The following is a 25,132-nucleotide window of genomic DNA, read 5'->3' on the forward strand; positions in this document are numbered from 1 at the left end:
CCCACTGACTTCCCACTCACAGCGACTGAAGAGCACAGCCTGAAAGCACACACAGGACTTGAAAAGGAAAATAATAAATAAAAAAGAATAGAATCGTTTTGGTTGGAAAAAAACCTTTAAAAACATGAAGCCCAGCCACCAACCTAGCACTGCCAAGTTACACATGTACATGTCTTTTAAAAACCTCCAGGGATGGTGACTCAACCATTTTCCTGGGCAGCCTGTTCCAATGCCTGACCACCTATCTAGAAATTTTTCACAATATCCAACCTAAACCTTCCCTGGCACGACCTGAAGCTGTCACCTCTCGCCCTGTCCCTTGAGAGAAGAGCCCGCCCCCTGCCTGGCCGCAGCCCCCTCCCAGGCAGTCACACAGCACAGCGAGCTCTCCCCTCTCAGGCAGTCACACAGCACAGCGAGCTGTCCCCTCTCAGGCAGTCACACAGCACAGCGAGCTCTCCCCTCCCAGGCAGTCACACAGCACAGCGAGCTCTCCCCTCCCAGGCAGTCACACAGCACAGCGAGCTCTCCCCTCCCAGGCAGTCACACAGCACAGCGAGCTCTCCCCTCTCAGGCAGTCACACAGCACAGCGAGCTCTCCCCTCCCAGGCAGTCACACAGCACAGCGAGCTCTCCCCTCCCAGGCAGTCACACAGCACAGCGAGCTCTCCCCTCCCAGGCAGTCACACAGCACAGCGAGCTCTCCCCTCTCAGGCAGTCACACAGCACAGCGAGCTCTCCCCTCCCAGGCAGTCACACAGCACAGCGAGCTCTCCCCTCCCAGGCAGTCACACAGCACAGCGAGCTCTCCCCTCCCAGGCAGTCACACAGCACAGCGAGCTCTCCCCTCTCAGGCAGTCACACAGCACAGCGAGCTCTCCCCTCCCAGGCAGTCACACAGCACAGCGAGCTCTCCCCTCCCAGGCAGTCACACAGCACAGCGAGCTCTCCCCTCCCAGGCAGTCACACAGCACAGCGAGCTCTCCCCTCTCAGGCAGTCACACAGCACAGCGAGCTCTCCCCTCCCAGGCAGTCACACAGCACAGCGAGCTCTCCCCTCCCAGGCAGTCACACAGCACAGCGAGCTCTCCCCTCCCAGGCAGTCACACAGCACAGCGAGCTCTCCCCTCTCAGGCAGTCACACAGCACAGCGAGCTCTCCCCTCCCAGGCAGTCACACAGCACAGCGAGCTCTCCCCTCCCAGGCAGTCACACAGCACAGCGAGCTCTCCCCTCCCAGGCAGTCACACAGCACAGCGAGCTCTCCCCTCTCAGGCAGTCACACAGCACAGCGAGCTCTCCCCTCCCAGGCAGTCACACAGCACAGCGAGCTCTCCCCTCCCAGGCAGTCACACAGCACAGCGAGCTCTCCCCTCCCAGGCAGTCACACAGCACAGCGAGCTCTCCCCTCTCAGGCAGTCACACAGCACAGCGAGCTCTCCCCTCCCAGGCAGTCACACAGCACAGCGAGCTCTCCCCTCCCAGGCAGTCACACAGCACAGCGAGCTCTCCCCTCCCAGGCAGTCACACAGCACAGCGAGCTCTCCCCTCTCAGGCAGTCACACAGCACAGCGAGCTCTCCCCTCCCAGGCAGTCACACAGCACAGCGAGCTCTCCCCTCCCAGGCAGTCACTAACTGGCTCTTTTTTTTTTTTTTTTCCCCCTCGAAGGTGGAGATGACAGTTTCTCCCAGAACTGGCGAGGCGAGCAAGTGCCTGGTTTTAGCAAACGGTTTCCAGACAAAAATAACAGGCCAAAGGTATGGACGGGGATCCTTGGTGCAAGAAAGGCATGGAGCAAGAAAAGCATGTCCAGAGGAGGGCCACGAAGATGATCAGAGGGCTGGAGCACCTCTGCTGTGAAGACAGGCTGAGAGAGTTGGGGCTGTTTGGTCTGGAGAAGAGAAGGCTCCATGAGACCTTATAGTGACCTTCCAGTACCTGAAGGGGGCCCATAGGAAAGCTGGGGAGGGGCTTTGTATAAGTCATGGAGTCACAGCACAAGGGGCAACACTTTTAAACTAAAAGAGGGTAGGCTTGTATTTGACATAATGAAGGACTTCTTGAGCATGAGGGTGATGAGGTCCTGGAACAGGTTGCCTAGAGAAGCTGTGGTTGCCCCCTCCCTGGAAGTGCTGAAAGCCAAGTCTAGTGAAAGATGCCCCTGCTCGTGTCGGGGCAGTTGGACTAGATGATCTTCCAAGGTTCCTTCCAACCCAAACCATTCTGTTGTTCTGTGATTGTGGGAGTTGTGTGGGACATGACCCTGTGGTGCTGCAGAGACCCCAATGTCAAACATGCCTGCCCTTACAGGGGAGCAGATGTGTGGCAGTCTGCAGATCTGGAGCCTATTGAAGGAAATACGCATTTCAACCAAATTCTAACACAGGTTTCCTTCACCAAGGTGATGCCTGAGTGCCTAAATTATAGTAGCTCTCTGTTATATTGTCAGGGCAAGACAGCCAGATCACTGTGATGTGGGTAGTGGGAAAAGAAAGGATCTCTGCTGTCCTCTGAGCAATTCTGTGGGAACAGGCATGGTCTGACTTGCTAGGGAAGAGACTCAGGGCTCACTCTCCTCCCAGCCCTTGATAAATCTGTGTCAGCTTGGTGTGTTTGCAGAAGCCATAATTGATGGAAAAGTGGTAGTGGGAAGAGCTGAGAGCAGGGCAGGTTTTTTTGGGAGAGGAGCGATTTGAACTTTACTTTCATGTTATGTTAGCTTATCTTTGAAATGTGTTTTAATTGATGGCTTTATTAGCAGAAATACTCAATAAATGTTTCACACCTCATTAAAAGCAAGAATACCTTGCAGTCTTCTAAATGCAGTCTTGAGAGAAGTTTTTTTCTTCTTTTTTTTTTTTTTTCCCCAGAACAAAACGAAAAAAGAGCCAGTTTTCTCTCATTATTGTGATACCTGTGACCGTGGCTATAAAAACCAGGAGAAGTATGATGAACATATTTCACAACATAAACAGGTTTGGCTTCTTTTGTTTACACTTTGATTTTTAACTTTATGTTTGATAAGTAGTAGCTGTAGTCACTCTTTGAATGGAAGACTTAGCAGTGAGATTCCAGAGCTATAAACATTGCTAATAAGGGATTGTTTCTGAATGCTGCATGCAGCAGAGGTCTCAGTTGGGTTTTTTATTTTATTACTGAAGTACTTTTAATGTCTTGTGAAGTCTTGCTAAGTCACCTCAGTGGTAGGAATTAGTTCATTGACAGCAGTGTAACATGTAAAATTTGTGTAGAGAGACTTAATGTGGAAAAAATATTTTAAAAATCCACTCCTTTTTTGCAAATAAGTATCAACATTTGAAATTGGAGAGTCTTTCAAATCTTTCTCTTAGGTTAACTTAATGTTATCTCCAACTATCAGATTAGCTGGCTTCACTGATTATTCTCAGTTGAGATTAAATTTAAAAGTATGTTGTCCCTTCTTACTATTTTTACAGTCATGTTTGTTTTCAAACTGGGTGGCTTAAAAGTTCTGTATAACTAACTGTTCAGGCATCTGTCACTGACTGAGTTTGAAGTGTGCTTGAGTGTTTGTTTGTAGCTTGTTTGCTTAAGTTGGTGTGTCTGAAGTTCACCCCCTTATCTTGCAGTGCACAGAAGAAGGTTGCACTTTCAGTGCACATGAGAAGATAGTTCAGATGCATTGGAGGAATGTAAGTATCCTGCTGGGCCCAAAATAAGTTAATGCAGCAAAAACTGCATTAACTTCAATGTCATCCCTTTGGTCGTCCTTCTGGAAGGAAAATGTATCACCTCTGAGTAGAATCTGTTGTAAGACAATATTGTGGATGAAAATATGTTGAATACTGTGGTGTTTGGTTTTTTTTTTTAAAAAAAAAAATTGAAGTGACTTTGTAATTGCTGTGTGTAAGCTTACTGCTGCTGGAGATGAAAACTGTGTGATATTACTATAGTTGACAGAACGGTGCTTTTTTTTTTTTTTTTTGGTTTTTTTTTTTAAAAAAAAAAATTGAAGTGACTTTGTAATTGCTGTGTGTAAGCTTACTGCTGCTGGAGATGAAAACTGTGTGATATTACTATAGGTGACAGAACGGTGCTTTTTTTTTTTTTTTTTCCTTTTGGATTTTTTCATTCCCCTTTTAAATGCCTATGAAATGTTCTCTCTTTAGGCACATGCACCTGGTGCTAAAAGAATAAAACTAGATAGTCCAGAAGAGATTGCTCGGTGGAGAGAAGAAAGAAAAAAGTGAGTAAGATTTGTGACCTGTGAATTTGTTCTACTGCCTTTTTTTTCCCTGTGTGATCATTAGGAAATGGCTGAAAGGCAGCAGCAGTCTGTGCTTGCTGCTGCTCTTCCTTTGACTCTAAAACACTCCTGCAGTAGTGGTCTCTGTCAGAATGCCTGAGCCAGGAGGGTGCAAGTTGCAGAGACTGGAATCACTGGGATGGTCATAGTAGAAGGCAGTATATCAAATGTGAGAAAGGAAGTAGTTTCCCAATGTTTAATTTAGTACCCCATGTTTGGTTGGCAACTCAACTCCTTTTAGCCTGATCACTGAGACATTTTAGGTCAGAGATGTGTGTGTTTTCATGGCTGTTTAAGAAATCTGGAACTACTTTACTGACTATAAACCAAGTACACCCTCCTGTGTGCAAATTTCCACAGCTTAACTTGTCCCTGTGGACCCCAACAGGGTATTTTCCTAATTTTTAAGAACTTTCTGTATTTCTTGAGACTTCTTTACTGAAAGAGAACAGAATCAGTGAATTATGCTATCTCAGGTGGTCCAACTCACATTGTACCTAGGGTGCCAGGTCAAATTTCTATGTGAAGCAATATTTTTCATTATTTCTTATTCTATGATGTGAAGTGGTGTAACTTGTTTCTGTTGAGCAGCAGAAGTGTTTAAAAACTCATGCTGTGCTTCCATAAGCCTTATCCCACTGAATTATTTTTTTTTCCTCAAAGTTGAACAGATTTAAATCTACCCTTTCTCAGCAGGTGAAAGATGCTGGAGGCTTTCCTCACTGTATAGTCTTGTGATAAAAAGTACATGGGTTTTGTTTCCTGGAGCTAGTGTCTTACAAGCAGAGTGGGAAGTGATACAAATTTAATATCAAGATTGCTGGTGATGAGCTAGGGTAGAGTACTACTTACCTGTTTGTTGTTTTTTCTTTTAAATGCAAATCAACCCAATTGTCTGATTGTGTTACTGATTAATCCAGCTTGCATTTCTGTCAGAAAGCAATGTTAATGCATTCTTGCTTTGAACCTTAAGTTTTTATATAGTGACTATGTAAGAAAAGAAAAAGGAGTGGAATGTATGGTATGAGATTTTTTTTTAAGGCCTCCCATCACTTTTTGCTGTATTGAGATGCAAAATTTATCCCCCTGTAAGCTCAGCTCTGCAAATTTTAACATCCCTTTGGACATGGTTTCAGCTTTTTCTGAAATTTCAGAAAGGCAAAAAGAAGTCTTACTGCTAGGTCAGCATATCACAACAGTCAACTGTTGAACCAGCTGTTCCTTTTTATAAGTGCAGATAATATGTAGGTTCCTCTTTTTTTTTTTTTAAAAAAAAAAGTAGCTCTTGTTGATACAGAAACAAAAACTTTATTTTCTCCCGTGGTTGCAGTGCCATAGTTGACCAAAAAAAATTGCATGTACAAGTAAAAGTTTGGTGTCAGATGAGTGGTTCCCAGGGTTCCTTTTATTTGAAAGATATTTGAGGTTTTCCTTTTCTTTTGGTCCACATATTACTGTCTTTTTTTTTTTTTCCTCAATTGTGGTGCTCACCCTTAGAGTACAAAGTGTTAACAGGGTTAGCAAAGCCCAAAATGTCCTTAGGTTTGACTTGTCTGGTGGCCTACACTTAATTTTCTAACAGTAGCTCCAAGGAAGAATGTCAGTACTTCAGTGCAGAGTCTTTTCTGCTGATTTTCGGCTTTTCATACTCTTCTGTTATGGGAGATGTTTGTTTTTTTTTTTAAAAAAAAAAGTAGCTCTTGTTGATACAGAAACAAAAACTTTATTTTCTCCCGTGGTTGCAGTGCCATAGTTGACCAAAAAAAATTGCATGTACAAGTAAAAGTTTGGTGTCAGATGAGTGGTTCCCAGGGTTCCTTTTATTTGAAAGATATTTGAGGTTTTCCTTTTCTTTTGGTCCACATATTACTGTCTTTTTTTTTTTTCCTCAATTGTGGTGCTCACCACTTAGAGTACAAAGTGTTAACAGGGTTAGCAAAGCCCAAAATGTCCTTAGGTTTGACTTGTCTGGTGGCCTACACTTAATTTTCTAACAGTAGCTCCAAGGAAGAATGTCAGTACTTCAGTGCAGAGTCTTTTCTGCTGATTTTCGGCTTTTCATACTCTTCTGTTATGGGAGATGTTTGAGGAAGTTCCTGTCTAGTGGTTGGTGCTAAGGTTTATGTGTTGAAATGATACTTAAGTGGTTATGTCAGGACATACTCTGCTATATACTAGCATGTTAGGGAAGCAGGATTTGAATGTTTTAGATACTGTTTGTTCGGGGAGTGGGTGCTGTGAGTCTAAGCAACCTTCACAGTAATTTGTAAGGCTGATAGCAAAAACAATTTCAGAGTGAGTTTCTAGAGAATCTCATGGTGGGCACTGTTGTTTTTTTTACAGATTAATGTAATTTGGCTGTGGTACAACAGTGCTGAAAGCCCTTGTTCACCGCAGCACAGTAAAATAAATAAAAATAAAGTCTTGTAAGCACAACTGTCAACCAAGAAAGGCAATAAGGGATTAGGACCTTCGAAGCCGAGGCCACTAGATGGAGTAGTACTTCGTTTTATTTTGGTACTTCAGTCCTCAGAGCATCTTGCTTGGCTGTAATGGATGAGTGAGTGTAAAAGGACCTGGGTGACTTGTTACTCTTTGTACGGCTTCTTTGCTGTACAGACTATTTTTTCTAAATAGTAACAATAATAAAGGAATAAAGAGAGAAACCAAACTGAAACTTCTGTGAAGTGTTAATTGGGTCGCCAGCAAAGCATCAGTACTGAAGGTCTGTTGTTGACTCATGGTAAACACTGCATTGTACAGAAAATAAGGACACCAGAGGGAGTCTGAGCTCTTAAGCATTTGGTTTATGGCAAAAGGAAAAAGCCTTTTTCATTCTAGAAGCTCCAGTCAGAGCTAAGAAGGTCATTAGCAGTTTTTTTCTAATTATGTTGCAGTGATTTAACGGTGTGTTTCTGGGCTGCATCCCTAACATTCCTGTCTTACTTGTTCTTTCAGCTGTTACAAATAATTACTTGCAGAGTGGAGATTTTTCCTCTTAATTAGCTGCTGTGTTGCTCAGATGTGTATGGGGCTTAAAATCTTCTATAAAGAGCCTGTGTTTAAAGTGCAGGGAGGAGAAGAGGGAGAGCTAGTAAGGAGCGACTATCTCTGGGTCAGAATGCTGTATTCCTGCCTGATTGTGTACAATGCCCTGTTCATTGCTGCAGCCTTCATGTCTTCTTACCTAAAAGGCTCTTTAATAGTTTGTGGCCCATTGAACCTCCTGAGCCAGGCGATTCTTAATTAATCAAACAGGAGTAGAGATGAAGTTGCATGGGATCTCAGGCTTTCCCTAATGTTTTGCAGGCAGATGGTTGTGAAGTCTGACATGGACTTTGGTGATTACAGTTACTTTCCTTGTTTTGATTTGTCCTGTCCCTTCCAAGTGTTGAGAAATGTGCTTTTTTCAGCATATGTTTTGGTTTTTTTTTTTTCTTAAACATGAGCTTAAAGGGAAATATGTAGAGTGCATTTCCTTGATGTGTCAAAATGAGTTATTGCTGTCTTCCGTTCTTCCCAAGTGAGATCTGGGTCCTAGATCTCTGTTAGAGCTCTGCCAGACCATCTGTTTCTTACTGGCTCTTCTTGAGCAAAGGTTATTAGAGCAGCCTTCACATTCTTGCTAGTGTTAAAAGCAATTGTTAATCTTACTTTTCTTTTAGGTCCTAATGTGACATTGGAGTATTTTCTTGATCTTGAGTGTTGCTTGTAAATTCTCCCTCTCCTCCCCCTTTTCTTTAATCTGTTGGTGGTTTTTTTTGTTTGCTTAGGGTTTGACTCCTGTATTTCCTTGCAGTGCATCTCACAGGCTGAGCATGTGGTTAAATTAATGAAGGCCAGTATTGTCAACTGCACTACTTTTAATTAATTTGTAGTTCTCTAGTTGAATAATGATAATCCTAGAGTAGCTTGGAATCCTCCCTGGTGTTGTGTTTATAGTATTTAAATATGTAATAAAGAAAATTATTTCTTAGTACCTGGTAAAAGCAGAGAGACAAAGTAGAAGGAATGTGCTGGTAGACTGATGTAAACACAGGTGCAGTAAAGTTTGCTCTGAATTGCAGGGATGGATGAGCAGTAAAACTGCCTCAGCTGACATAAGGCAAAATTGCACTGGAGATGCAATGCTTGATAAAATGCCTGGGAGTCTTAAAACAGGATTTTATCAGCTCTCTGTTGGGACATCTTTGTTCCCTTTGGGCTATCTGTGTCCCCTTTGCTGTTGGTTGTGTGTATGCAATTAAGACCAGCTCAAAAAATTATTAAGGCAACTTGATCCCAGCACTGCTCCTGCAAGGATGATAAATGTGTGTAGCTCACAACTCAGAAATTCAGTGTGTAAACTGTTGTAGAAACAGTTCTCTCTTGTTAGACATTGGCAAAGTTCTGTTTTTTTCCACTGTTTGCTAAGAGCTAGTTTACTCTGATGTTTATGTGAGCAAGATAGGAGTATGCTGGCCTATAAAAAATGTATGACACTGGCTGGTGCACTCATTTATTGAAAAAGAAAAAATAATCTATTCACTAAGGCACACGTTAGTGATTATGCTCAATGTCACCATTCTCTGTTTCTGGAAGCTTAGAGTATCCTTTACCTGCATGTCACTTTGGTAGTGTGTATATAATGGACTTATTTTAGCCTGAAAACCAGTTTTCTGCTATTACACTGACAATTTATACTGGAAACCTTCCAGTTTGCCTTACAGATGTGTCTATGGTTGGAAACTGCAGTTGCTGCAAAATGGGGCTGCCTTCTTGGGCAGTACTGGCTCCTTCATGAAATCTCCTGTGCCAAGCCACCAGATTCTGGTTTTACTCTCTCTTTTACAATACATTGCTTAGGTTCACAAAGCCTTTGTGGTGGCTGATGAAGCTGTCTCTCTTCAAGCTTTGACAAGCTGTCTGCAGGACGTAAGAGTTGGGCTACTTCTACTTCAGTGGTGTTTGTAGGCGACATTTTCAGAACCTCATTTTGTTGGGGGAGGAGGATGGCATGTCTTCTCAGAAGGGTTCAAACCCAAGTCACCTCATTGGATTTAACGTGGCTTTTTATGTGGACAGATTCAGTATAGGCTTTTCCTGCATTGTCATATCTCTGTCCAGGAGCAGTCTTCCTAAACTTAGTCTTCCTGAATAAGAATTCTCCATATTAAAAAAATATTTTAAATTTTTCACTTTTTGAATTTTGACTTTTTTTGAGTAGTTGGCAAACTTGACTATCCACAGCCACAAACCCTGCCATAATGTTATGCCTCAAGACCAGAATGTTTCTGTTGTAGGCATCTATCTCTGCTTAGGTAGAAATCCAGTTGGATTTTGCTCCCTCCATGGGTAGATCTAGCTGATTCTAGGAGGTACAGACCTCTTGGTGCTGGGGGGCTGTGGTACCTCATGAGTTGTGGAGTTGCATAGGGGCTGGGTGAATAACTTTGGTCCATGCCTCTTTAATCTGCTTGCCCACTGCAGGGACAACTGGGGTTGACTTGGCCAGGTCCCACCACGGCCCACTGGTGGTCCAACCTTGTTGTCACACAGCAGAGCATGTGGGGAGGATTGAACCAACCTTGGACTAAGGCTGGTGACCTGTGGACTTCAGTGTCCAGAGCTTACTGCTCACCAATTGCTTAGATGGAAGAGTAAACCAGCAGGTGCTTATTTGCTCATTGTAAATGAGATTAAACATTGCATATGTGCTGTCAAAATAGGTACATTTTCTGCACAAGGTGAAGGCAGTGGAGTAAAATGCTGTTTAACATTTGAAAAGAGCAGGAGAAAATAAGCATGGCCACTAGAGGTGCCTTTAGATGTGCTTTTGCAGGCGTACTCAGACTGATGACTTGAGCTCTCTTTGGCTGTTAGTTACTGCCTGTGTCAGCTGGAAGGGTGGTTTAGGAGAAATCTGTCTGTCTTGGCAATGAATCGAGCTGAAAGCATTCATGGAGTCCATTATGGTGGCTTGGTGGAGGGAGTGGTAACTCATAGGAATGAAAGTGGGAGGCAGTCACGTCTCAAATCATGTTGTGAGAGCATGTCTGAATACGTCCTCAATCAGCATAACTACAGGAGCACTTTGAAGACTCCTTTGCTGCAGGATTAAGGGTCTTCCCTGATGTCTTAAAAAAAAATAATATTTTTTTCTAAGACACATTTTGGGCTCTTTTGAGCATAACTACTTTTTTTATAGCTCCCTCTCCTCCAGTGAGCCTTACTTATGTGAAGGAGAGCACCTTATCCTAAAACCGCAGAGAGGTGCCAAGCAGAGGGGTCTTTGTCAATCCAAAGCTCTTGAGATATAAATAATTCATTGGACATGTGCTGTGTGCTGGGAGTGTCTTAACATGGATGAATGAATGTAGCAAACAGGGAAGAGCAAAGATCAACACATTCCTGTGCTCACTTGAGCTGTATGGTGGATTTCTGGGAGAAACCAAATGAAAATATGCATTGACAGCTCATGTTCAAATCTTCCTAAAAGGGACAAGTTCTGTAGTGTTGTTTAGGTGTGTCCCTTAGGAAATGCTTCTCATCTTCTTCCCTTGGTATGTGGTAGAAGCTGTCCTGCATCAACATAACACTTAACATTCATGTTGTAAAACAGTGAAGATGCATGTGATATGGTTAGATATTTAAAGAAAAGTACATGTATTTTTATGATCGCTCTGTACAGTGAGTAGCTGCTTCTTGTTACTCCATTGTAATAGACTTATCAAATATTTATATTTTGTGCTTCTATCCAGAAGCTGGGGGGGGTTGTGCCTGTGTTGCTCATTTACTGCCTTTATCTCAAAGCACAGGGATTTAGATGTAGCCGTCTTTGGGCTTTGATGGTAATTTGCAGCAGGCGTTGCATGTTAGAACCAGCGTAGTGCTCATCTGAAGGGAGGGATGGGGAGGAAGGTGGAGAATGGAAGAGAGGGCTGTTTTGGGAGATGGTAATAACAGTAACTTTGTTTTCATAAGCATGACTCTGCAATTTTTCAGCTGGAATTGAAAATGGGTGTAATTTTGTTGAACTAGAGGTCAGTTTGCCAGCGCAATATTGAATATTGCTGGAGAGGAAACTTGGGTGCTCTTCCTTAACTGTCATATTAAAGGAATCTTGTGTACCCAGGAGCTGTTATTAGAATTTTTTCTTTTTATCTTAAAAGAACTTAGCAGTTGGTTTGCTAAAGGCATGTTGTACCTTTTACCTCATTCAAATACATCAATTGAAGCAACACAAAAATAAAATGTGCCCTTGTGGCCAAGAGAGCCAATAGTATCCTGGGATGCATTTAGTGTGGCCAACAGGTCAAGGGAGGTTCTCCTCCCCCTCTACTCTGCCCTAGTGAAACCACATCTGGACAAAGTTCTGGGCTCCCCAGTTCAAGAGAGACAGGGATGTGCTGGAAAGAGTTTAACACAGGCTACAAGGATGATTAAGGGACTGGAACATCTGTCATATGAGGAAAGGCTGAGGGACCTGGGACTGTTTAGTCTTAAGAAGAGAAGACTAAGAGGGGACCTTATTAATGTCTCTAAATATTTGAAGGGTGGATGTCAGGAATGGGCCACTCCCTTTTCAGTGGTGCCCTGTGATTGGATGAGGGGAAACAGCACCAAGTTACAACACAGGAAGTTCCACCTTAACATCAGGAGAAACTTGTTTACTGTGAGGGTGACAGAGCACTGGAACAGGCTGCCCAGAGAGGTAGTAGAGTCTCCTTCTCTGGAGACTTTCAAGACCCATCTGGACGTGTTCCTGTGTGATCTGCCCTAGGTGTTCCTGCTGCAGCAGGGGAGGTTCCTTCCAACTCCTCTGATTCTATGATTTTATGAAGTTGTGGGACTAAATGATGCTGTTATTTGTAGAGGCAGGGAGAGGGTCCATAAGCGTAACAAACTGCTTGTTTGTAGCTTGTTTGATGGTTTGATAAATCTAATTATGCCAGTTTGGTAGGATTTTTATGGGTTGTTTTTTCCCCCATCTCATTATATAAGTATAAATGCCCTCATGTTTCTTATCCTCACCAATGTCTTTTTAAGAAGGAAACAGTCTGTTAAACTTCCATTAAATGTTTTAAAAATCTGTTGCGTTTATAGAAGATGATGTTTTGGTAAAGGGGGAATTGACAAAGTACAGTGACTCATTTAAGAGCCAGTGAATACTTTTTTCTTCTAGGAATTTTCCTACTTTGGCAAACATTGAAAGAAAGAAGGCAATGCAGATGCAGAAGGAAGAAAGGGGAGAAGTCCTGACTACCCAACAGTTTGGGTAAGAGTTTTGAAACAAGCTTTTTACTTTCCTCCTAATGGGTTCAAAGGTATGTTCACTTATTGTGGTCTCCCAGCACTTCCTGCCTCCACTGTACACACAATCTGTCTGCCCTTTAACAGAGGACAGGTCATTTGACAAACTGCAGAAGTGATGTTCTTTTGTTTACAGTGCTTCATAGTCCACTTCAGTTAAATTAAACAGTTGTGCTAGAAATCTGATGTTTTTGCTGAATTCTGCACTCTGGCTTGCTTGAGAAAACCACATTCTAGTGGCTGTTCATTAGATCAGTGTAACCTTGATCGCTGGAAAAGAAATAATGGGGACAGAAGTCACTCAGCATCATAAATCTACATGCTCTAAGCCTTTAATGCTTGAAAATGGCCAAGAGAGATTTCATGAGTGGATTTGGCTTCTTAATCACTCCTTTCAGATGATAAATCCATAATCAAGTGAAGAGTGGTGGAAGATTTTACTTTATTTTTCTAGCACTACTTTTACCCTCCATCATCTTTATTGATCTACTGTTGTTCTGAGCCTAATATTTAATCCTCTTGGATTTTTATGTTCTCTCACTTATGTTGTGAAATGCTTTCTAGTGTGGTCTTTGTTCTTTTTCCCTCAGTGTCCGTGTTGTGTGGAACAAGCCAACTTCATTAGATCTACTTTAGGGCCTGTGGGGAGACTTAAAAAAAATGTGATGATCCATGCTCCTTGAATATTACATTTTAAAACTAGAATGACTGAGCTGGAAGGCAGGAGCAGACTCCAAGGGGCTCTTGCTAAGTACTATTTGCTGCTTCAGGGAAGTGAAGCTGAAGCTTGCCTGTTTTGTTGGATTTTTTTAGGAGGTGATACCAAACAAAATAAAACTTGCACCATGGTCAAGCAGTTGAACTAATGCAGAATAGGGTTCTTGTCAGGCTGGTGTAATTTGTTAAATGGTGACAGTGCAAATTGCCTTGGTGCAGTATGTGCTTCAGAGTACCCATCACTTACCCACCCCCTCTAACTAATTAACTTATAATAGCTTTGGAAAGAAACGTTTGTAAAAGACTGAAGTGAAACTTCCTTCAAAGATATAAAGTTGCAGAAGTTCTTTGGACCCAAAGAGCCAAATGAAGGCTCTAATGAGACTAAAGCTACAAACATATGTAGTGCAATGTTAGGAGATTCTTACAAGCAAAGATGACTTTTGCTTGCCACAGTAACTAACTATTTGGTGTCTACAGGTTTCTTTGCTGACTCTTGTGACTGTGAGTCAGGTGTTATGTATTCTTAAATGTCCATAAGCAATTCCATACTGTTAGGCTTCTTAACACCTTTATATCTGGGAAATTGATTGGAAAAAGAGCCCTCAAAATTATAGGTGGTTTGATTTCATTTAGTGACCTTCTACTCGGGTTGATTTTTAGAAATATCTTCTTTTTCCCCTCCCTTCCCTGAATTGCTAGCACTATAGGCTTGATGAACTGTCCAAAAAGCTGTCATTTTTGCTTTGTATATCGACAGTAAAGATTCTGGAATTGGTGCTTATCTGGCAAATTTACTGATGCGTGAGACAAAAATAGAAGACAGCTTGTTCCCTGCAAGCTGTACTATTAAAGCAAATAGCTAAGTAAGATTTAGAAAGGATTAGGTACTTAACACTTGTACAGTGCTTTCCATTTGTGGTGCTCTGAAGTGCTTTACCAACTGCTAATTCTGAGGGAGAGAGAACTGGGCAGAACAAACCAGAGGGTTCCTTCATGATGACAGATCTTGTATGTCTTTTGTGGTTGTAACGTGCTCATGATCAGTTGCAGTCTTGTTTTGCTGAATGAAGTTTTTGTTGCTTTAAACCAAGTATTTTCAGGAAGCTTAGGTTGTCCCTTCTACATTTTCTTTTCTAGGCCACACCTATTCTTGTATCTATAAAATTTTACAAAAGTTTAGACTCTCATTTTTCGTATTTATAATAGGGTAACCTGAATGATTATGGAACCATGGAAAGTAAGTGGAACCAGCGTGCTATGATCTTCCCATGTTTTAGGACTTGTTATTTTGTTTTGGTTTTTAAGAAATCCATTGTCCTGATAGAAGTTTCTTTTATTCTTTTTCCATTGGAGTGAAAAGGTTGAATGGCATGTTAGTTGGAGGCAGGAGCAGTCAGTCGTTGCGACTGATGGTGTCAAATGGCTGAGTAGATTTAGTGCAGCAAGTTCCTTCTCTGAGCTGTAGCAGTGGAAGTATGCTTATAGCAGATGCTTCATTTTTCATACCACGTTCTCCCTCTTGAATGACTTAATTGCTTATGTGAGGGGAATATTTGTTGACTTCATCATGCAAACAGAAAACACTGCATCCTCACATTGCAGGTGATTAGGGAACTTGCTTAGCTCATGTATCCTTTGCCTCTTCAAGAGATAAAAGTCAGGAACTTAAAAATCTTCATTTAGGTTCCAGCTTTGTCACATTGGCCTGCCAATGAGATGAGCTGTGACTGCCTGTCTGGTCTGTCACCACGTGTTAGCTGAGCTGGAGTAAGTCCTGGCATCGTGCTGTGTTGCTGAACCTTAAATGTGGGCCTGAACCCTTTGGGTATATCAGTCACATTTATTCTTATTGCTTGTCATTATCATGAGCTTTGTGTTTCTGTTCTCCAGGAAAATGAGGGGAATGTGGAAACCTGCAGAAAATGAAGGGAGGTTTGGGCAGCAAGGAAAACAGAGGAGAAGACAAAGGCGCCCATTCTGGAAGAAATCTAGGGAAAATGGTGGTGATCATAATGCACATAAAGCTCAAAATGAAGCTAATGGACCAGTAAACAACACATGTGAAAAGGAACATGAAAAACAGGGTGATTTGGCAGCTCAGCCATGTGTGAAGGACATGGACCCGCTCAGTCTTTTGGCAAACGGTGATGTTGGTAAGATGAAAGAACTTGGAGAAGTTTTAAGTAGTACTGCTGAGTCGATTACTGACCTTTTGCATAACTAGCAACTTGTAGGGAGAGCTGGGCATTTCCAAAACCCATGTAAACTCTGTCCTTCATTGAAAGAGAGCTAACTGAGCATGTTTAAAATGGGAAAACTCTGTTTGTAGTCTTGCATCAATCTTTTACTGTATTCTTGGAGAAGAACACTGGGGAGCCTGTCATACTGACCTTCTCATTGTTACTAACAAAAAGCCCAGGACTGCAGTATTGTGCCCAGAATAGTGCCAGGCTCAACAAGGTTATAAGCCTGAAGGTGGTCCAACATCTCTGTGCCTAAAACTTGCTCTTAGAACTTTCCTCAGATCCTCATTCAGGACATGGTTTTCTAAGAAAATTCCCAGTGTGGTTATTGTGAAAGAGTGAGTAGGTGCTTTATCTAAAGGAAATGGGATAAACCTTGCATTTCAGTGAGCTTTCCCTGGGCTTCTGCCCTAGTAGGCTTGGCCTCTTACAGAGAGAACTCTCAGTATTCTAGAGGTCTTTGAGACATGAGTGTCTATCTGACTGAAGCTAAAACTAGTTGACTTAGCTGAGATAGGGTTTGGAAAGAAGCTGAAATATCATGTCATTGAAGAGGAAGAAAAATTCTGATTCGGAGAAGCTGACAGAAGAATACTACCAGTATTAAACACTTCTATATATGTTCGCTTGCAAGCTGAATTGATCATATTACAAACATACAGACTACTTATGTTTTTTTTATTTTTCTGTGATAATTAGGAATCAGAATTACTTCAACAAATTATTTTTTTTAAAGAGATATATATATCTATAAAATATCCCTTTGTGGTTTTGAAAATAACAGTATTTAGAATGTCAAAACAAACTGATTTCCTTGTGTGAGTTAAATGAATTACTTAAAATGTAATTTTTCTGTTTTTTGCTGTGTTATCCAACTTACTCTTGATATTCTCCATGCGTGTGTTCTCTGAAGTATTGCTGCCTAGGCTTTATTTTTTTGATGATCATGTCTTGTTTCCACATAGTGACAGCAATAGAAACTCTTCAGTTATAACTATAATATAGTCAGCAGTGATGCAGTACTCTTACAATATGGCATGTTAAGCTGACTTAGCTATTTTTAGCAGCAAGGCTAGAATGCATCCCTTAGAAAGGTGAGTTTTTCCTCTTGAAAACTTAGCCTTCAATTAATGGGAGCAAGAAATCAGCATTCCTATGCTTGTTTATTCTACTAATCTCTGCATGTTGGGAAACTTTAGTATGCTAAAGACCTCCTGTATTTCCCTGCAGCATCTGTGTTTTATGTAATGATAAAAAGTCTTAATTATACCAAAGCACAGCTAATACCTTCTGTTATAATAGGTAGAAAAGGATGTGGTACTTGCTTATTACGTGTTATTAAAGCTAATTGCAGGTTTTTATACTGTTGAGAGATACAGTCATAACAAATAATAAGAAACACAGTGTAAGTAGAATTAAAAAAATATATATAATTGTACAACTGAAGTTCATGATTTTACTCTATAGGTACATTTTGTTGGAGTATTTTAACCTTTCTAAAAGCAGCAGCCCTTTCTTGAGAGGGAGTGTATTTTTTGCTTACTGCATTCACTTAAGTTCTCTTTAGTTCCTTCAAAGCTAAGAAATTGAATGGGAGATGAGAAAGCAATTTTATTCTCCATTTATAGGCAGAAAGAAGATTAAATGAGCTTGTCAAGTGTAAAATGCTGAGGGATCTACTGACCAGGAACAGTTGTATTCAGTAGTGCATAATGGTCCCTCCAGACATGTTAACTCTCAAGGAGAAAATGTATTCTTGTGTGTCTTACTAATTTGCTAAAAAGCAAATTAAATTTTTAAAGTGTAAAGAAAACAAAAAGCCATGGTATGCACAGTGTGCATTTTGGATTAGATGGAAAAAAGTGGTAATGAATCAAAACAACTTGAGGTAAATGCTGTTTTTATTATTGCTTAAGTATATGCAGGTGCTATGTATTCTCCATTAAAAAATGCACTTAATTAGCATGACCTTTAATGTAATTTCAAATTGACACAACTACTAAATCAATGAGAATCAGCCTTTCTCAAAAAGAGCTCAAAGCAAAAGCAGGCAGGTAAGTAGTTTAGATAAATACCTGTGTGTTTAGATACACAGTTTAGATAAATACCTGTGTGTTTATCTGAAAGTTATTTTTTTCCATCAGCATGAGCTCAAATGAGTCCAATTGCCATAGAAGAGAACAGAGAAACATTTGTGATTTGAAAACAAAGATCTCCAAAATGTTAATTTCAGTAAAATCTTATTTAAAAGTGTGAGGCAGCTTTCCTGTGGAGCAGCCATAGACAGATAGGGGATGCCAGAGAGCACAACTTATTTTCTCCGTGAAAATAAGATTGCAACCAGTCTTTTTCTAGAAGTCTCACTAGGCTAGTTTATCAAAATGTTTCTCTACTAGTGTGTGTGAATATACGAAATTTGTATGCAGGGGTATTACTGAAGCATTTCCTAGTTTTTCTCATAACTCTCTAGCACTGTTCACCTGAGGGCACTTCCAAGATTTTAGTGCATATAGTTTCTTTATTTTAAACAAAAGCCATCACAATTTTGTATGTTTATTTATTAGGAATCTTCTTTCCTGGTGCTGCTTTGGGGCAATAGATTAAAACTCAAGCACAGGAAGTTCCACCTCAACATGAGGAAAAATGTTTGTACTGTGAGGGTTATGGACCACTGGAACAGGCTCCCCAGAGAGGTTGTGGAGCCTCCTTTTCTGGAGACTTTCAAGACCTGTCTGCCCTAGTTTTTGGTCCTGCTACAGCAGGGAGGGTTGGACTCAATGATCTTTGGAGATCCCTTCCAACTCCTAACCTAAGATTCATAGTATCCTCTATTTCAATATTTATAGTCCACTTGCTTCTTAGCTTCCTGGTGTTCTGTTTTGGGTTAGTTTGAGACTAATACCTTGCTTTTTTGTGCATGTTCGGAATGCTTTGTGGAGAGTTAAGTACCAAAAAGTCTGAAGTACTGCTGAAAACTGATATTCTAATTTGTAGCCATGGTTCTCAGTGCCCCTTACAAACTTTTTTTAATGTCCAAAAATGTCTTTGCTCTTAAATTCTCAGTTTGAATGAGCCTAAGTCTCCATTCCCACCAGCCCCACCGCCCCAACTGGCTTTTGAATCCTTCACCTCCCCGCCTCTGCAGCAAGACTTCAAAATATATTATGAAATCCTCTCTCTCTCTCTTCACCTACACTTGATAATAAAACCTATAATTATGTTTGGTATGTGAAGAAAGAACCAGAATGCTCAAGCTCTTGTTAAAAAAAAAATATTGTTGCTTTGCTGTTACGACTGTAAACCAGTGATGAAGGCAACTTTGCCACCAAATGTCTGTAGGGGGTAGGCAGCTGTGGGGTTTTCATGTCTGTCCATGGTGTTGAGCAGCAGTGATGCCCAGTGTCAGGCTTGTGTAGTGGCAAGATGGGCATTTAGCAGCAAGGCTGGCTGTGGACATGCAGGAGCATTGGGAAAAATTCCTCTTGCCTTTTTCTCTCCCTGCAGAATCTGACAAGGATGAAGCAGCAGCTGAAGATGGGAGGCAGGGACTGACTGTTGTTCCCAAGCTGGTCACCTCTGCCCTGACGTCTCTGTCGGTCAACTATGACAGCACATCTGACAGTGAGCCTGAAGGTGTGTGGGAGTCTGTCCTCTGCCCTTCTCCCCTGTGTCTCTGCACTGGTGTGGACTGCAAGCAGTCATAAAACCTGATCACAAATTGCCTTTTGGGAAGAGTGAGAGGCTCCACCTCTCCTGTCATTGGTCCTTTGTCTTCCATCCCATTGTCCATCCCCTGTGTATTTATAAAGACAGTATTTATGAGGCCAGTAGCCCAATGGTAGTTCTTTATGGCTGTGTCCTCACTGCTGAAAGTTGCAGGTTATTGATCAGAACCTATTTAGTACTTACAATTCCTTGAGAAAAACTTTTAAGAGAGATCAAAGGCATTGGAGAAGGAAATGCAACATGTAAGCTGTGGCTTACACTTATCAAATATGTTGAAGTGATGGCAGTTCAGTGGCTATGTCTTCAGAACGCATAGTCGTGGAAAGGCCTTTTAATTTCTGGCCTACCAGAGCTGTAATTCAGAGCTGTCTTGTACCTGTTGAGTTTTAGGCTTATACCAGTGAAGAGAGAAGCTTGTTAAAGGTTATGCACAAGGTTGTTTTTGCAGTCTGTGAACAGATCCTTTCTGGTTTGCTTTCAGTGACCGGGCATGCTGGTACTGGTGTAAGCCATGCATAAAGACAGGCTGGGAGGAGTAAAAGGTTATGCTGTCATTCTGTGCTTCTTGTTTCCCTATTCCTCCATCCTCCCAGTTCTGAGCATAAACTGGGGTTACTGGGTGAGACATTACTTATTTCCAGTATGGTGATAGCTCCTGATCTCAGAGGAGCACCTGGACGGAACACAGCATTTGTGCAGCCAGCTAGTGCAGGGGAATGGCCTTGTCTGCTTGGCTTGTGCCACATCTAATGCCTTTTTTTTTCCTCTAGCTGTACAGCATACTTTAGAAAGCCTCGGTTGGCTGAAAATTTGGGTGGGTTTTTTCCCCCCTCCTCTTTGCTTGACTTTTCTCAGCATGTCCTGGGTTAAAGGGGGTGGAGTATAAAATGTCTTTGGCTGTAGTGTGTGTCATCAAATTTCCCAAGCCTTTTTTCCCCTAGTTGGGGAAAAAAAGAAAGTAGCTTGCCTTCACTCTCACTTCAAATCAGGTTTGAACTGTGCCAGGAAAAAGCTGTTATGCTCACCACATGAACTAAATTCCATGTCCTTAAGGGCTTTTTCCATAGAAGGTTTCTGGCTGTTGCAGTAAGATTTGAACTCTCTAGGACTTGAATTTTGTGCTTCTCTGAGTGCATGTGTTGGTGTAGGGTACAGAACTGCTGCTGATCCTTGTTTTTGCAATTAGTTACTGTACCTTACTTGCCCCAGGTTGGCTGATACAAAGTCACACGGAGCATCTAGCAGGCAGGGAATTGACCTGGACATCCTCTACCCTAACTGCATCATCTTTTTCTCAGCAGCCAAATTTGCAGCCAGCTCTATCATGAAGCAGATGCAATGTACTTTCTAAGTGATCACAAGGCAGAGGTTTGAGAACCTTGTTCAGTGCTTACTACTTCCGTTTTTCTTCTTGTATTGCAGAATTTAAGGATCTTGTTTTCCTTTCTGCAAATGTTTAGAGATTATTCTTTGTAATTTAAAAGAAACCCCAAATCAAACAAAACCCTCCCTTCTTCCAAGTAAGCCTTGAGCATCTTCACATTAGGTTCTGTGGGTGAGAACAGTGTCTTAACAATCTGCCAGTGCATGGGAATGTAAGCATGTTAAAGAAGCTTTTAAGTCGAGATAAAAGTGTGTTCTCTTTCTCTTAAGAAATCCCAGTCAAGACTGCAACAAAAGCTGAGAAAAACCAGGAGGAGCTCAGAAATACCCAGGAAACTACTTCTGTTCCTCCGAGTCAAAGCCAGAATAAAAAACATCCAGAACACTCAGGCACGATGTTGAGAAGCTCAAATTCAAACGCACGTCCCCAAAGAGGGCCTGGTCACAGGGGCAAGAAAACATTACCTCCCCTTCCAAAGCACCGTCCAACTCTGCTGGAAATGGTAAGTATTGTGCTAAAATAATGCTTCCTGTACAAGAGTAGCACTCTTTGTGAGCAGTTCTCCCCTTTCCTGTGGGAAGTTAGAGCAGTCTGTTAGCAAAGGTCCTGTCTTAAAAACAGCAAAGTGAGCATTTCACTCAGGGAAGGTATAAATTTTTAAATACACAAATGGAAATCCCCTGATGTGCATTCAGGTAATGACTGACTTTGGTGAGCAAGAGTTGACAACTTAATCATGTGCCTAAAATGAACAGCACAAAGGACAGAAACCTGTATTCCTCCCTCTCCCCTCCCAGTAGGTTTTGTTTGCCTGTGATCTCAGCCTTATTCTGGTCTTCCTCCCTTTGCTCCTGGCCTTACTATTCCACTGCCTTCCTCTGATCAAGGAGCACACAATGTTCTTGGGTGCAGTCAGATTTTTGTTAATAAGGGTGTTGGTGACTTAAACTGTAGAGTGGTGTTGAGCTGCAGCCTGCAAGCCCATGAGTTTCTTCTCTGTAGGCACATCAATCTGAGGAAGTAACACTGCACTGGTACCTGAAGAGCAGGTTGGTGTCTAAAAAGAGTAAAAACAGGTTTATAGGGGTGAGTCCAAGGTGTTATGATTCTGTTCAGTGTAAACCATCACATTTGGAAGCTTGGTGGCTTTCTTTAGTATAAACAAAACTTGAAAGTTTTTATTGCATTTACAGATGGGTGGGCTAGCCTTGTGATTCTCTGAGTAGCCAGAATAAAGCTGCCCCATCAAGGGAAAACTTTCCGTGGGCAGAACAGAGGGAAGAGAAGGGTGTTACTAATATCAGGACACTGAGGCAGCACAGGATATTTAGGCAAAAGATAACTGATACGGCACATCCCAAGCTGCAGATGTAGGAGAAATCTCTTGATAGGGATCCCTTGATCCCTTTTAGCACATACTGGTCTTGCTGCCAAGAATTAAAGATCCCAGTGACTGAGAAGGGAGTGTTTGCCCTTTGTGTAGCTCCCTAAGCATGCGGTTGTCTTTATCTCTTGCTCTTCACAGTTGTTGGTGATCAAAGCAGTGAGGACTCTAGAAAAAAGTCAGATGAAGTCCCACGTGCTGAGAGAAGCTGGCAGAGCACAGGAAGCCTGGATTCTAGCTTGCCACTGTATTCTATTCTTAAAATTGCATTTTGGTGTTTTGGGTTCTTTTTGCCTTTTAATGTTGCTCAAAACTGTTGTGAAAGGATGTGTACTGTGTCTGAATCACAGAGGAGCACCTGAGGTTTTTAGGTAGGCCTCTGCTGTCAGAAACGGTCAGTTTATAAAACCTTGAGGAAACAAGATGGGAATTTTACAGTGAGTCACTGTGGGGAAATTATCCAAAAGTGAGGAAGCAGAATTCCTAAGGATGTTGTATCAGTAAAACGATGCTTTAAAAGAACAGGTAGAACAGGAGCTAGGAGAATAGCTGCAAATGTCTCTTGGCAGTCATTCTGCAGTGAGCTTGGGCACTATTAAATCATGTTTATTGAAGCCATGCAAGCTCAGCCATTCTGTATGCTGACAAAATCAAAAGCTTGTGTAGCATCACTCCACTGATAGCCATCCCTGCTTTAAAAAACAATACAAAGATACAGTCTTTGATAGAATGATGGTGCATTCCACCTGTGCCTTTTTTTTTTCTTTTTTTTGGCCGCTTGGGAGTTCAGCTGTTTCTCCCACTCCAAAGAGAACCTCACTGTGCTATCCCTTCTCTCCCCTAATGTGCACCTCTTAGTTCAGACAGGAGATTACTGAAAGCCCCTTTCAGGTGTCAGTGGCTTGTGACACCTCTTAGTAACTAGTCTAAATAGAAAATATGCAGCCTTTCAAGTGGCTGGTTAAACCACTGTGGAAACTTAGAACAACAACAAAAAAAGCTTCTCTGCAACATTGCAAGCCAAATTTAGCTAGACCTCCTGCAATGTGTAGTGCAGATCTCCTGAAAATGATCAGGTAGTTACAGATTAGCCACTTGCTTGAGACCTGTTTGTTCAGAGTACTAGCTCTGCTGACACTAGCAATGACAAAAGATCCTTCAGCCTTCTCACTGATTCATTTTTTTTCTCAATATCAAACTGAACTTCAATGAGGTTAAAGGAGATGGAGGCCTCTAGCACTTCAATTAAGCTACTTGACTTAGGTTGGTGGATTATAGCCCAAAGCAATTATTGCTATTTAAATCCCCAGTCTGGTACCTGATGAAACATGCCCTTTTCTTGTATTTAGAAGTATCTTTTACTCATAAAGGTTTTCTGATAAAAATTGCATGGGATATTAAATTACAGATACAGTATAACCTGGAAAGTGCAGCAGATGCTAATAGGCTTCCAATCCTGATGTACTGGAATTTGTGGCCTAGTATTTTAGTCCATTGTGTGAGAACATCATCATGATCTGGGTCTACAGTCAGATAACTGGGGGGAAAGTTCCTAGTATTTAGGTATGTTCAGTGATGTTCTCAGCCACCTGAGCAAGCTGAGACTGACAGCTTAATCCAAAGGTACCATCAGATTTGTCAGCTTGTTCTACCTGCCTTAGTGCATTAATGGCACTGAAGGAGTGGAGCTTAAACGTGTGCATTTTGGGCGCTTGAGTATTTTTCATCCTTTTCAGTGGTACAGTCATGTACCAGTACCATAGTGAATCATGGCCACTATGAGCTGCAATCACTGGAAGTGGTGTTTGAGCACCAGCCTGTGCTGCTCTTGCAGCCTGCTGCTGCTCAGGAGGGCAGCTCTCTCCCTGCGGCCTCCTTTCCAGATGCCTGGTCCCACCTCTTCTCTGCTATGCTGGGCCTTTTTTTGACCCCATCCAGTTGTCTCTAAATATTTGTCCCTAAAAGAAAAAGCCACAACAAAACAACAACAAACAAAAAATACACCAACCCAAACAAGCAATAAGAGACAACAGAACACCCCACTTGGTGCTAATTGTAAGGTTAATTTTCTCCTGGCTGGTGAGTTGAACTAATGCAATAAGGGGTCTGATCAGCACAAGCTGGTGCCCTAAGACCACCCAGCTCAGCAAGCTGTGTGGTAGTGCTTTCAAACATGTTTGTTGGCTCTGCCAAAGCCCCAGTCAGTTGGAGGGAAAGCACCAAATGTGGGGGTACGTGGCTTTCCTGCGCTGTCTGGTGAGGCAGTCTCCTGCTTTGTGTGTTCAGGACTTGAGAGAACCAGCTACTTAAATTCAGAAATGTTGAATATTACTGAGTAGAGCCATACGTCTTGCTAGCTTGGTATCAGCTATGGAGCAATGAGAGGGGAAATGTGCCTCATCTTTTCTTTCTTTGCTTCTTTCCAGTTACTGGCCCAGGACATCCGACACGAGAGGAATGTGGTTTTGCAGTGTGTTCGTTACCTCGTCCAAAATAACCTGTTTGGACTTAGTTTTAAAACAGCCCCACAAGCTGAAACAGAGACTGAACAGTCCTGCACAACTACAGCAGAGTCTTCGACGGACAAACTTGATGAATCTCATTGTTCTCATAGCACTGACCTTCAGTTAGCAGGAGGAGAAGAGGTGTCATTAATAGGCCAGGGTGAGAAAGCACCTGCAGATCAGACTTCACAGGTGGCTCACCTGGAAGATGAGGACACATGGGAAACTCCGTCAATTCAGTGTGAAGAACCACTGTAGAGGATGTCTGTTGTGGACAATAAAGCAAAGGCTTACAGTTTCTACCTGACTGATGCTTTTTGAAAGACATCAGTATAACAAAATAATCATTGAAGTACAATTTAAGAGCTGTTAAAACCACTTATCTGATCTGTTCTGCCTGGGGTGGCCATTTCCTTGTGGAAACAGTATCTGTGTTGAGTAATTGCATTTCCCGGTGCAAAAAGGCAGCAGTGGCACAGATCATGACTTTTCCTAGAGTAGGTGTGGATCCCCACTGTGGAGCTTCTGGCTCTGTTTTAGCTTGTTGCAGAGTGTGTCAGTCCCATCACCAGAGCCAAGTAGCATGGTAGGAT

General features: G+C 42.0%; 1 protein-coding gene across 1 annotated transcript in view; it reads left to right on the forward strand.

The window, feature by feature from the left end:
• Positions 1–24,797, forward strand: part of NUFIP1 (nuclear fragile X mental retardation protein interacting protein 1) — a 32,477-nt gene extending 7,680 nt beyond the window's left edge. The window contains exons 2-10 of the mRNA XM_010000869.1: positions 1,670–1,758; positions 2,872–2,976; positions 3,610–3,672; positions 4,150–4,226; positions 12,451–12,543; positions 15,189–15,451; positions 19,046–19,174; positions 20,921–21,153; positions 24,462–24,797. Of these exons, the coding sequence (XP_009999171.1) occupies positions 1,670–1,758; positions 2,872–2,976; positions 3,610–3,672; positions 4,150–4,226; positions 12,451–12,543; positions 15,189–15,451; positions 19,046–19,174; positions 20,921–21,153; positions 24,462–24,797 (1,388 nt within the window). The remainder of the gene's footprint in view (positions 1–1,669; positions 1,759–2,871; positions 2,977–3,609; positions 3,673–4,149; positions 4,227–12,450; positions 12,544–15,188; positions 15,452–19,045; positions 19,175–20,920; positions 21,154–24,461) is intronic.
• The last annotated feature ends 335 nt before the right edge of the window (positions 24,798–25,132 follow it).

This window comes from Chaetura pelagica, unplaced genomic scaffold (genome assembly GCF_000747805.2).
Source record: "Chaetura pelagica isolate M959 unplaced genomic scaffold, ChaPel_1.0 scaffold115, whole genome shotgun sequence".
NCBI classification, from domain to species: domain Eukaryota; kingdom Metazoa; phylum Chordata; class Aves; order Apodiformes; family Apodidae; genus Chaetura; species Chaetura pelagica.